The following is a 13616-nucleotide window of genomic DNA, read 5'->3' on the forward strand; positions in this document are numbered from 1 at the left end:
CTGTCTCTCTCTCACTCAGAATCTGAAGCGAGTGGCAGAGACATGGATGGATGAGTATGCTGAATATATCTACCAGCGTCGGCCAGAGTACCGCCACCTCTCCACTGGAGACCTGACTGCCCAGAAAGAGCTGCGTAAGCACCTCAAGTGTAAAGACTTCAAATGGTACATGAACACAGTGGCCTGGGACCTGCCCAAGTACTACCCTCCCGTGGAGCCCCTGCCTGCTGCATGGGGAGAGGTGAGTTAGCCCTAAAACACACACAGCCCACATACATATGCATTGTACATATTATAGCCCAGAAAATCTCATGAGTATTTATTTAGTTAGTTATTTATTTAGCATCATTTGAAAATGTCACCTGCTGTTTACAGTGTGTAAACATTTCATGACAACTGGACCAACTGGACTTTTGAAAAGCAAATGCAAATTTTAAGTCACATCGTTTAACAAATTTCCGCACAACTTAGCCTCAGTCTGTAAAAACAGTATTTTCCTTCCTGTTATTAGTGTAAGATTCAACTCCCTAATTCATATGTAAACAGTAAATATGATATAGTTGTTTTTTTTTTTTTCCCAGTGCTGCTTTCATGCAGTGAAATACCTGAATAGCACACTTGTCAATCCTGCCGATATAAGACAACTAAGCAAAGTTTTGTGTCTGATTTTGAGTGTGAGAGAGAGAGACCATAAGCAGATGCTTACTGATTTATGTAATACACTGCAGGCTGTGAGGTGATGCATTTTTCTTTACAGGTACAGCTTCTCTCACAGACACACTCTTTAACTCTGTCATTCGTAATGTATTGTTGGTGATCTATTCGCAGTCTTGCCTTTTAAGACATTAAAATCTGCCCCCAGAGTAGTTGAGTAGTTATGTAGTTGGAACTTTCTGTCTGCTGTTGTGTTTCCTATCTCTACATGAAAGAGGAACGATGCTGCCTTTATTTTTTGATGAATTGCAGTGTTTCTGAGCAAGCACATGTGCACATTCAGAAAACAGTTCATGTCTCTATGGAAATGCTTATTGATTGAAAAAATCTGTTAGGTCAAGTTCTCTTTGCATACAAAGTAAATATGATAACAGCATTGGCATTACAGTGTCATTACAAGAGAAGAGTCAATTAAAAGGCATCAATAGCTAATTTTGTATCTTGGAATTAAAGACACTGACAGAAAAAAAAAAAAAAAAAAACACCACTGATTCCCAGCCCGTAAATACACAGCAGCTGTGTGACCCTTTTCTGCTGCTGCTCCTAATCCAGGCAGACAGGCTATTCAGGTAATTCGTTACTTGTTGTAATGTCACCTGTAAAGGCCTAGTAGAAGGAGGTGTCCTTCAGTTAGTGACATTTCTGTCAGGCTTCAGCTCTGCTTCCATGTGGTGTATGACCATTGTGGTCTCTGATTTGGGGTTTTTAATCAAGGTCTGATGGATCTGCTTTGTAGTCATCACACCATAATTAATTCCACCAGGGAATGACATATTTTCCTTGACTCACTTAAATGTGGTGGAGCTGGTAATGACTTCCAAATGTAATTAATTTCACATCAGATTTAATTGGCAACCTGACACTCACCACAAGGGCTTTTGTTCATATGCTTTCCTCTGTGACGCTGACAGATTCTCCAGGACCATCTTGTTTTTAGCCTCCATCTACTTTGGCTGAGGCATCTCAGAAAGCCCATTAAAGCACCTCCAGCTCTGGCTCCTCCCTGCCATTTATTGGCCCACTCTGCATTAGCACTGGGAATAGATGGTAAAAGGCTGGAATGAATGGTGTAGATCTTGGAAAGCTGCTTTGGGGGGAAAAAATTGCAGACGGTAAATATCTCCTTTCCTGAGGCAGAATGATAGTAATTGGACTGTCAGGCTGATAGCTTCATACGCCACTTCGCCTGGGCCAGCCGTCTGCCACCCAGCCTGATGCATTACACAATAACACAGCCTCATTGGCCATTCAGAACCATCCCTACGGGTGCAGAGAGAGAGAGTGAATGAGGAGCGATTAAAAAGAAAGACAGTGGGAGAGATGGAGAGAGAATGGCAAAAGGAAAGTGAAAGAGAGAGACACACAGAGAGATGAGAGGAAATAGGATCAGTATGTCAGTGTGTCCCTGGATCTTTGGCAAAAGGTCACCTTGCCATACATCCTGATTGGCAGGGTGGCACTGTAGGTAAACATGTCAGGTATATGCACAGTTTCTTATCTCACACACTGAAACATAAACACACATAGCTGCCTCCTACAGTACACTCAAACCAAGTCTGTCAGTACCTCGATAAAAATTTTTACAGAAGAGGAAGAAGAGATGCGGACAAGATTCTAGGACAAGATGAGTGATGCAAGTCCTGTAATGGCCACTTAAACATTCATTTTTGTGGGCCTAACAGACACAGGACAGACTTAAAAGTAAAATACATGGTAAAGAAACACAGGTAACATAAAAGACTGATATTCAGTGGTGTGAAAAAGTATTTGCCCCTTCCTGATTTCTTCTTCTTTTGCATGTTTGTCACACTTAAATGTTTTAGATCACCAAACAAATTTAAATATTAGACAAAGATAACACAAGATAACACAAATAAGTCTCAGTTTTGCCAGAAAACATCTTAACGATCCCCAAGAGATTTGGGAGAATACTCCGTGGAGTGATGAGACAAAAGTTGAACTTTTTGGAAGGTGTATGTTCCATTACATCTGGTGTAAAAGTAACACAGCATTTCAGAAAAGAAACATCATACCAACAGTAAAATATGGTGGTGGTAGTGTGATGGTCTGGGGCTGTTTTGCTGCTTCAGGACCTGGAAGACTTGCTGTGGTAAATGGAACCATGAATACTGCTGTCTACCAAAAAACCTGAAGCAGAATGTCTGGCCATCTGGTCATGACCTTAAGCTGAAGCACAATTGGGTTCTGCCACAGGACAATGATCCAAAACACACCAGCAAGTCCACCTCTGAATGGCTTAAATAAAACAAAATTAAGACTTTGGAGTGGCCTAGTCAAAGTCCTGACCTTAATCCGATTGAGATGCTGTGGCATGACCTTAAAAGGGGGCTTCATGCTCGGAAACCCTGCAATGTGGCTGAATTACAACAATTCTGCAAATATGAGCGAGCCAAAATTCCTCCACAGCACTGTAAAAGACATATTGCCAGTTATTGCAAATGCTTGATTGCAGTTGTTGCTGCTAAGGCTGGCCCAACCAGTTTTTAGGTTTAGGGGGCAATCACTTTTTCACACAGGGCCCTGTAGGTTTGGATTTATTTTTCCCTTAATAATGTTCATTTATAAACTGCATTTTGTGTTTATTTGTGTTATCTTTGTCTAATATTTAAATTTGTTTGGTGATCTGAAACATTTAAGTATGACAAAGATGCAGAAGAATAAGAAATCAGGAAGGGAGCAAACACTTTTCCACACCACTGTATATGTAGATACAGAAAAGAATGGCTAGAAAAATTATACCAACACTATAAAAATGTTACAACTACATAAATAACAGCATGCATATGATTTCATATAGCAAGACAATACACTGTATAAAAAAGCTAATTTGCCAGATTAGTGCAGTAAACAATTGTTTTGCAAGCAATTTAAATTATTCCTTAATTGCTTTGTGTAACTATCAAGTTGCATAGAGATCGTGTTGCTTGAAAACATGTCACCAGACGAGCCTTAAAAGTTGAGTTATTATTCATTAGTCAATTTGCATTTTAATTTCATTTCAGCATTTTTAAGTCTGCATATTCTTTTCTGCACATCAAAAGTAAATCTGTAGGTGCGTGTATGTGTGTGTGTCTGTAAAATGAGGATTAATTAAGCCTGAATTGTAACATATGGGGATGCAACTTTTGGCCAATTCATCAACTGAATTCTGTGTTAATGATATAAGATATTAAAAAGTATTCCTAGTTTGGACTGTGCAACACAAAGTGTTTGACAAAATGGCTGGAATATATAATTATGGGCTACTGAAATATTTACCACTCATTAATAGCCTATGTTAAAACAAATTTAAATAGCATGAGCAGGGTTATCTTTTGCTCAGTGCCTTCCACCATGTTGTTCTCTATTTTTCACACCCATATGTGATTTTCTTACACCGCCAGGCATCTTGCCTTCACTCAGAGAACATAGACAAACTAGTTTTCTGTGTTATTGCATATTGGTGTTTGCTTTTGCTATTTTACATTGACTGCATATAAATGTACTCAATAATCCAATCATAATCGGATTTCTGTCATTATATGATTATTCAAATGGTCTTGTAAACACCATATTCCAATCTAGAAATTAAGAAATCATTAAGAAATCTGATAGAGAGTTTGAGTAATCAGATTTCTCAGTGCTTGTATACTCATACTGCGATTTCTATCAGATTTCTAACCTAACTTGAGGATACCAAAGTTTACTTACTCAAACATCTTTGTATAGTCAAAGGTTCTCTTATTTCTAGTTACTCAATTAAGTAAACAATATAAAATTTGTTTTTTAGTCGGTTTCTCCACTTGCTGGCACTCTCACAAAATCCCTCAAGGTATTTCCTGTTCTTGGACTTCCAGATATGGACAGCTGTTCGAACTGACAATCTCCTGATGTTGGGGTGTAGTTTTAGACCATCATACCTCATGTTACAATGATACTTTTTGAAAGTAAAACCTTTTTTTTTACAGTTTATTAACTGTAGAAAGCTGCGACATTTCAGCATCTTGTGAGTGGGATGACTAAATAAGGCTGCGGTGAGGTGCCCTGCATTCTGGGAGTCCTCGAGGTGTTCCTCTCTGCTCTCCCAATTGGCCCAAACTTTAAGTTCACCAGCAGCACCACCCAGGCCCTCCCTCAGGGCCTCCGAGGGATGCAGCCATGTATCGTTCGTGCCATGACCTCTCTGTCATCAGTGTTTCAGCCTGTCCACCAATCCGGGCCAGCACAAGCGCCTCAGGATGTCTGCTTCTGGGCATCATACGCCTCAGTCATCTCTCAGGACCATGTCCTTGGTGCAGTGACCTCTGGCCTGGTGCATTACGTGGAGACGGTGGCGGGGACGTCATCTCCATTGGTGCATCAAAGCAGAGCGACTGAAGCGGGACATGCAAGTGTGTGTTTTTTAATGTAGGAACAGATATTTACACCAAAACACATGCACTCTTTTTAAAAATAACTTTGATTTACAGCAAGAAGATACCAGTCTTTCTCCTCCACTGTGCTACTTAGGTGCCATTTTTTCTCTTGATTGCATCAGAGCTGACACCCATCGTTACAGGATATGTAAAGCAGCAAAGGATGCATCTAAGCTGTGTTCAGAAAACAGCCAAACAGAGGTACCTCTGCAGGCAGCATTTCTTTCAAACATTTGACTCAGACAGAACACTGTCTGAGTAGGCAGCAGTTGTTACAGTTCAGACTGAATCCCCATGTGTCACGGTTGGCCCCTCCCAGTCCTGTCCATGTGTTCTTGTTTTGGTTTTGTAACTCCACCCCTGATTGTATTCACCTGTCCGTCATTGTTCCATGTATTTAAGCCCTGTGTTTGCCCCTTGTGTTAGCCAGTCTTTGTATCATTGTATTGGTCTTTGTTTGATGTCTGTTTACTGGTTGCTCTGGTTTTTGTCATGTCTGTTCCCCGTTCTGTACGTATCGGCTCGTTGACCCTGGACTGTTATGACCACGACCCTGGATTTGCCCATAATAAATCTCGCTTATCTCAGCATGTGCGTCCGCCTCCTCGCTCTCCCTTACGCCATGTCTTTCTACAGACAGCCAATGCTGTGTAACAGTTACATTAGAACTGCAGCTATGCGCCTTCTCGAAGAACACACACTGGGCAGACCTTTGGAGACAGAAAGAACTTACTTGCGAAATAGTTAAACAATTACATTGAATGTTGAGGTTTGTATTCTGAGTATTAGTGTTGCATTTGTATGTTACTAGGTTGTTGTGATTGGCATTGCTCTGCACAGTGTGTGTGCATGTATTGTAGCACTACACTAGGTGATTCATTTAGAGCAAATCAGAGCAGTTCTCTCCATCACTGGTGTCGGGATTCTTTTGCAGTGTTTGAAGAGAAAGCTCAAGGCTATGAAAGGAGATGTGCATGTTAGTGATTTCTATTCACAACAGCCACTTAGTGTAGTTCAAGGCTTAACATAGCTGAAACTTTGGGAACAAACAGAATGAAATGTAGGGGGAAAAATGATGAAAAGACTGAGTACACTCTTTAAAAAAAACATACATATATATATATATATATATATATATATATATATATATATATATATGAACACATTTTCTAGTTACACTGACCTTACAGAAATGGGGTCTTGTACCAAACTGCCTACATCCAACAGTAGATTGACCCATCCTAATGTGCGGCTTTGTTAGAATGCTCGAAAGGTCAATTCACTCATCCTGAATATGTCACTCAGCTGAGGTACCTGGGCGCAGGGGAGACCAGAGCAAAGAGAGAGGCTGATAATGGACAAGGAAATAAATGTTATGTGTTTTCTTTCCCTTCCTTTCCCACAGCAACAAATAGAACCTTTTAAGTCTGAAGCAAAGAGGCAAAGCGTAGTCATTTTGGCCTTTACTTGTGTTTCACTCTGTTTGTTTACCATTTCACATCTTCATTTTGAAATGTGACATGACATAAATCGGGTCCGGTGTCTCCCGTCTCCAGATAAGCAGAGGCACTAAAGCTTCTTTTAGAAGCTTTGTATGAGAGAGAGATTGTAATTCAGAGATAATCTAAACTGTAATAAAAGAAGGTAGATGTAACATGTCACACAGAATACCCAGCCATAGTGAATTTACTGGGAATAATTTCCTTCAGACTCATGCATGTTTAGAAATGGCTGCCATGTCAGAGATGCCCATTTCAGCTATGAGGTTGGTTGTTTTCCTTAATAACCATTTTAGATCATATGTGGAGGCAGCAGATGTTATTTTCTCAGAAGTAACAGCCAAATGTTAACTGTATTCATTGAAAAAAGTGCATGCAGTTTAACTTAGGACTGACTGTGAAATGATTTGATTCACAAATAATTTATTTTCAATTTGACAAAACAAGAATGATTAGATTAGATTCAATACACTAAACTATGATTCCATGAATCATTTCTTTGAAAAGTATTATATACTGCATTAGACGTATTCCTAATAAACTTTGTAAAACAATATTGCTCCATTGCAGTACTGAGCAAAAGTGAGAGACCAAACTTTGTTTATTTAATTTCCATTCTAAGTGGCTATTCAGTACAAGTGATTTTTCAGCATCAGGAAAAAACATATATTTAACAGAAAATTACACATCAGCCTCAGTAGTACTTAGTGCATCTACCCTTTTTTACTCTATTACTGTGTCTACAGTTTCTTTTGTTACAGTTTCTATTATTTTTATGGTTTCAGTTTTTCAAAGAATAGGAATATTTTTCCAGATCTCCAAAGTTCAGTCTTAGAATTTGGTTGCATTTTCTGCTTCACATAGTCTTAAGAAATCCCAGTCAAATTCAGTGACCTTGAGGTCTGGACTCTGGGCCAGTTCTTTTTCTTTAGCTTCTTTGTTTGATTTACAAACTCCTTTTGTGCATCTTTTTCTCAGTAACGGGTTTTTGACAGTTGCACATCCTTTTAAGCCCAAAGTGTTTAGTTGTCTTCTTACAGTGGAAGGATAGACCGAAACACCTTTTTCAGGTCTTAATTTCTTAATTTCTGGCTAATTCCAGGTTGTTTAGGTTTTCTTCTGTCATAGCTGCCGACTGAAAAGCTTGCTCAGTGGTAATGACAGTTGGGAATTTAGTGGATTTACTTAGTGTATGTAATTGTTTACTGAGGCTCTCAGAGATGAAAGCTATTATGTACTGGTTATCTTATGCTGACTGTTTTTGTGATCTACCAGATCTTGTTAAGTCCCATTTGAGTCCCATTTTCTCTGTAATAATTTTTCTGAATAGTTTTTGAACAGTCTTTGACTTTCCCCTTCCTTATACAAGTGGATTGTACATAATTTGTATTTAATGTCCATTTTGACTGCAAATTGAATTAATATCAGATTGACTTTGCACAGTACTATATACAGGATGAGTCAAAAGTCACAGGACACCGTTTTATTTTATTTTATTTTTTATGCTGTCACAAGCCTCCATGATGCAGTGCTGAAAGTGGTGTTTGTTGTGGATTTTCTCAGCATACACAATTTGTTTGAGATGACCCCAGAGATAAAAGTCAATATAAAATAAAAAATAAAATAAAACCTGTCCTGTGACTTTTGACTCACCCTGTCAGGATTGAAAAGTGTAGTGAAATTACTTCAGTACTGCAGTGTGTGTGTGTGTGTGTGTGTGTGTGTGTGTGTGCGTGCACCAGACCAATCTTGATGATTAGAGCACAATTGAAAAATGGCTATTTTTGTTTCTGATCGTAATTTCACTGTACAGAGTGCACCGTGACCACGCCCTCAGTCAGAAGACTAAAGGCAGAGGAGTATATTTTTTACACTGACCTTAAATGGTGCATGGAGGTATTGTATCTGTTCTAGCAAGAATATGCTCTCCTGACCTGGAAACTTATTATTAGCTGCAAGCCATTCAATTCAGTTCAAGCATTTCGCTTCATAATTCTGGTTGTGTTGTGTATCCCCCTGCTGTTGGCTGACCAGATTATGGAAATCAAACAGGAACACTTAGATTCTCCTGCTATCACTACTGGAGACTTCAACCACACCAACCTGGGTGCTGAATTACTAAAATATAAACAATTGTTTAGCTGCCCGAACAGAGAACACAAAACACTTACCACTGCTACAACACCATCAAATATGCGTACCAGGCAATCTCCTGTGCCCCACTTGGTAACTTTGTGCATTCACTCATCCATCTCATTCCCTTATATAGTTAAATGCTTAAAACTTCAAAGCCTGAGGTGAAATTACTGAGACTGTGGTCTCCTGATGCCATAGGTAATTTGAGAAAATGCCTGCACTCAACAAACTGCGACTCCTTCAGACCTGCAAATAGAAACCTGGATGACAATGCAGATGCAGTCACTCTTACAAAAGCTTCGGTGACTTTATATATGTTCAACAATAATGAACCCTGGTTCTCCAAAGAGCCCCGCAGAGCCAAGGAAGAGACCCATAGGTATAGTGACTGTGTTGCATACAAAAGTGCAAAGTATGCATTAAAAAGCAGTCAAAACTGCCAAACACAGACGCAGAGAAACACAGGAGCAGCAGTTCTCGTCCTTCTGGAAAGATCACCAAACCATAACAAACGAGAAGCTTGACCAACTGACCTCCTGCTCCCTAACCAGCTCAGTAACTTTAACTCAAGATTTAAAAACGAAGGACATTCCCCCCTCCCCCTTGCTTCAGTCTGTCTGCAGCCTCTTTGCACCTCTACAGCACCTACAAATGCCTCCCACCACCTCCCATCATCATCACTGAACAGTAGGTGAGCTCTGTTCTCAGCATCTGGCCCTAAAAATGTCTCACCTGCAACACTCAGGCACTGTTTTGAACAGCATTCTCCTAGGTTTGCTGATCTCTTCAATCAGTCTTTAACTGAGTCTGTTGAAACCCACTGCTCTGCCTCCACTGGAGATACACGGTTCCACAGTCAACAGAGCAGAGACTTACAAATTTCTCAGAACAACCATTCAGCAGGATCTGAAATGGGGCACATGCAGCACTGGAGTCGGCTCTGCAGCTTTTGCATTTCCTGTGATATTTGGGCTGCCTCAAGCACTGCTGGTTGGGTTCAACACTGCCATAATAGCGTCCATCATCGCATCCTCCATTTCTGCCTGGTTCGGCTCTGCATCTTTGCATACCAAGCATAAGCTACAGTAAATGGTGTGATGTGCAGAGTACATCATCAGCTGTCAACTCTCCACCCTCAAACATCTTGTGAGGTTGTATTTGGTACAAAGGCCTACGGTTGGATTAAAGCATGTTTGAGAATGATTTTAATGATCTTTCATGCATGTGATATTGTTAACATGCTGTACAATGAATCATTTTTAATATCTGTGATTTATGACATTCCAGTTACTAGTGTTCATCTTTGTTTTAGCATTTAGCAGACGTGCTTACAAAAGAGCTTTTTAGTCCACTCAGAAACCCAACCCCCCCCCCCCCCCCCCCCCCCCAAACCCCAAATACCTAACTTCGAGACCTGACCCGACCAGGCCCTAGTAGTACTGCTAAATTTTAAACCCAATCCTGTTTGCACTCACTAACACGGTTTTACCTTGTTAATAAGCACTCGAGTTGACTGACAGGAAAAGCCATGCTGGGATAAAACACATTTAAAAAACACCAAGAGTCATCATTATCAGTAATTGAATGGAATTGCTGATTGTAACTGGCAGAGAACAGCATCCACCTTCCTCTGATCAGCTGTTAGCTGTTAGAGCTTTACAAGTAGGAGGAATGATCTGTTGTGACCTTTCCAAAAACCCAACGCATCCCTCTCATCATTCATGCTTTCATTCAGGGCCACGTCCTCAAACTCCATGCCTACTCTGAATATAGCAAAGAAAGATGTGTATGCAAGAGAGAGAGGGAGAAAATGCTTCAGTGTGCACAAAAACTACTGCTTGTAAAAAAGTAACTCATTAGGAAACAAAGCCCCAGCCCAGCCCAAGCCAGATGTTGTATGTAGGAAATCCTCCCAAACTCAGCCCAAAACCCAATGTTCTGGTACAGTCAGGTAGCAGACCCCTAATCCTACATTATTAGAAATAAAGGTATTGTGCAGGTACATTTTTCATTCATTAATGTATGAATAATGTAAATGTACCCTCAAAGGTACAACAGTGGTTTTAAGGTAAAAAGATATTTAAACATTTTATTCTACTGTTCTGATTTAAAACATTAGGTTATCAAAAAGCTTGGAGATCAGATGGGGTGTGTGGAGTCAATACTACTTAGAAAATGTAATTTCAATTAATTATGGCACAATTTTGTTCACTGTCTAAAGGTACTGAGATGTACCCTTGAGTGTGCCACCCCAGTGACCCAGTGACAGCTTTGTACCATTACTTCACAGAGCTAGTAAAGAGTCCAAACTACTCTTGAGATTAGATATTGTCAGAAACAAGAGCCAGTGCTGATACCCAGAAATAAAAGATACACAATACAGAAAAAAGACATAGCAATACAAGTGTTGTTTTGACAAGACATTTTAGTAAGTGCTAAATTAGTGTTAATTTAAGCACTGTGCATGCACTATACTGTGTGCTGCTCTATTGGATATTCTGCTGTTCCTTTCTTCTCTCAATGTGTCTGTAACTTTTTCCTCAGCCTTACTGCCCCATGGCTCCCTGACTGTATGTGTGTATGTGAGTCTTTTCTCTAAGTCCTTCTGGCCCCCATGACTCTGTAAGGCTGAATGTGTGTGTGTGTGTGTGTGTGTGTGTGTGTGTGTGGTGCACAGCAGCTCCAGTTATCATGCATTATTGAACTCTTCTATCACACCAACCAGGACACCTGAATGCTTTAACGAGAATTAGGCAGACGGTCAATCAAAAAAGTAAGGAAAAAAGAAAAGGAAAAGGCAAAGGAGCACCAGAACTTTCTGTCATTCTCACAGTGGGGAAACCACACACTCCAGTGTTCTTTGCCTTGTCCTTCTATTTTTTTTTTTTCCATGCGTTCCCACTGGGTGTAGTGTGATGTTGCATAAGTCACTATTTAAATCTCTTTAAAAAGCCTTTTGACTGGATTGGTGGCTGTAGCATATGAATCCTCAACACACAGAGGGTAAAACAGCAGATGCTCTAAATACCCCACAGCTGTACTGCTGTCCACAATGAAAAAGGTTATAATGCCAACTCTGAAATCATGACTTAATCTTCCCACATAGTCATGCTGGCAGTATCTGAACACAGATGGAGCAAATGCTGCATACACACTTAACCACTCTTTTATGCCTGTTTCAAACAGATCTGTTAGTTATAAGTCACAGATGTGGCCTGATGTGATGGATGTCTCACATGGTTTCAGGTTTGAGTTTGAGATATTCTATCTATTTATTAATCTACATTGCATGGCCAAACGTATGCAGACAACCCTTCTAATTAGCGTGTTTGGCTATTTCAGCTACAACCATTGTTAAAGGTGCATAAAATCATCCATGCAGCTGCAGGCAAACAATGCCAGGAGAATGGGTAGTACTGAAGAGCTCAGTTGTTTTCAACATTGTGGCACTGTCGTAGGATGCCACATTTCCAAAAAAGTCAGTTCATCAAATTTCTGCCTTGCCAGAGCTATTAAGGGGCTGATGAAACCAGTTTATCATACAGATTGAGAATGTGGAGATGGTTCAGTCCCACAGGGTAAATAAGGTTCCATCTCAACGACAGACTGGACAAGAGTGATAACACAGATGCTCTGTACAGGAAAGGCAAGAGCAAGCTCTTCTTTTTATGGAGGCTCAGGTCTTTGAATTCATGAAGCAGGCTGCTGGAGTTTTTCTATCAATCTATTATGGCAAAGAGTTCTTTTCTCCAGTATTCTGCTAGGGGAGCAACGCTACTGCAGAAGAAGCCAAGCGCCTCAATAAACTGATTAGAAAAAACAGGACTGACTCACTGGAGGCAGTGAGAGAAAGCATGGCGGTAGCAAAATTGCAGAACATTCTAAAGAAATCTGTCCATCCATTCCACATGCACTGTGTTTACTTATAGGAGTAATATATGCCATTTGGCTTGTTTATTTTATGTGTAAAATGTCCCATGTTCTTCTACTACTGTGGCCCTATCATCAACAAAGTATATCAACAAAGGTTTTTTTTTTTTAGTTTTTTTTTTATGTTGAACCTCAGGTGTCCCCGGGTAAAACCTCATCTTCTGCTCTTGAAGGGATATTTCTGCATCATCCATATGTACATGTCAGAAATCTTCAGACAGTTTCTACCTATTCATTCATTAATTCATATAGTGTTAAAAAGTATTGAGCTAGATGCATAATTTGTGGTTAGTATTATTCGAACAACTATGAACAGACATTATTGCATCATAAGACCAGGTGATCAAATAACAGCATCTTGTAAATGTTCAACAAGCTAGTTTAACTTTAGACTTTTCACATGAACTAAAGTGTTACCTTTCACATAACTAATTTAAAGTTCATCTAGAAGTGAGGACAATTCAAAACTTGCGGTTTTGAATTAGGTATAGGCGTTTTTTTTCCCAAATAACAAACATCAATAGAATATTAGTATTCTATGCAGCCTAAGGAATCTGATGCGTGGATGAAGAGTATTATTGATCTCCTTCTTTCTTTGTGTGCTTGCAGATCCGCAACGCTGCGTCAGGTTTGTGCATTGACTCCAAACATGGCTCGACAGGCACTGAGCTCCGTCTAGACACCTGCCTGAAAGAGGGAGCTGAGAGAACCTGGGCACATGAACAGGTAATGCAGTCCAGAGAGCAGTACCCATCAGCCAGAGGGGCGTCTATCACAGAACACCTTATTACTTCCCAGTCATTAGCCACGAATGTAATGAGGTGTTAAGTAACTCATTAGAACAGTTACTCAGAGAGAAGGGTTGAAATCTGCCATTAGGAGTGTAGTTCAGTGACCAGGGCCTAATCTGTAACAGTCACAA

At 40.0% G+C, this 13616-nt stretch overlaps 1 protein-coding gene across 1 annotated transcript in view; it reads left to right on the forward strand.

Moving 5' to 3' along the window:
* galntl6 (polypeptide N-acetylgalactosaminyltransferase like 6) overlaps nucleotides 1-13616 on the forward strand; it is a 259140-nt gene that overhangs the window by 240617 nt on the left and 4907 nt on the right. The window contains exons 10-11 of the mRNA XM_017701404.2: nucleotides 20-241; nucleotides 13304-13420. Of these exons, the coding sequence (XP_017556893.1) occupies nucleotides 20-241; nucleotides 13304-13420 (339 nt within the window). The remainder of the gene's footprint in view (nucleotides 1-19; nucleotides 242-13303; nucleotides 13421-13616) is intronic.

The sequence above is a fragment of the Pygocentrus nattereri genome, chromosome 5, assembly GCF_015220715.1.
Source record: "Pygocentrus nattereri isolate fPygNat1 chromosome 5, fPygNat1.pri, whole genome shotgun sequence".
Taxonomy (NCBI): Eukaryota; Metazoa; Chordata; class Actinopteri; order Characiformes; family Serrasalmidae; genus Pygocentrus; species Pygocentrus nattereri.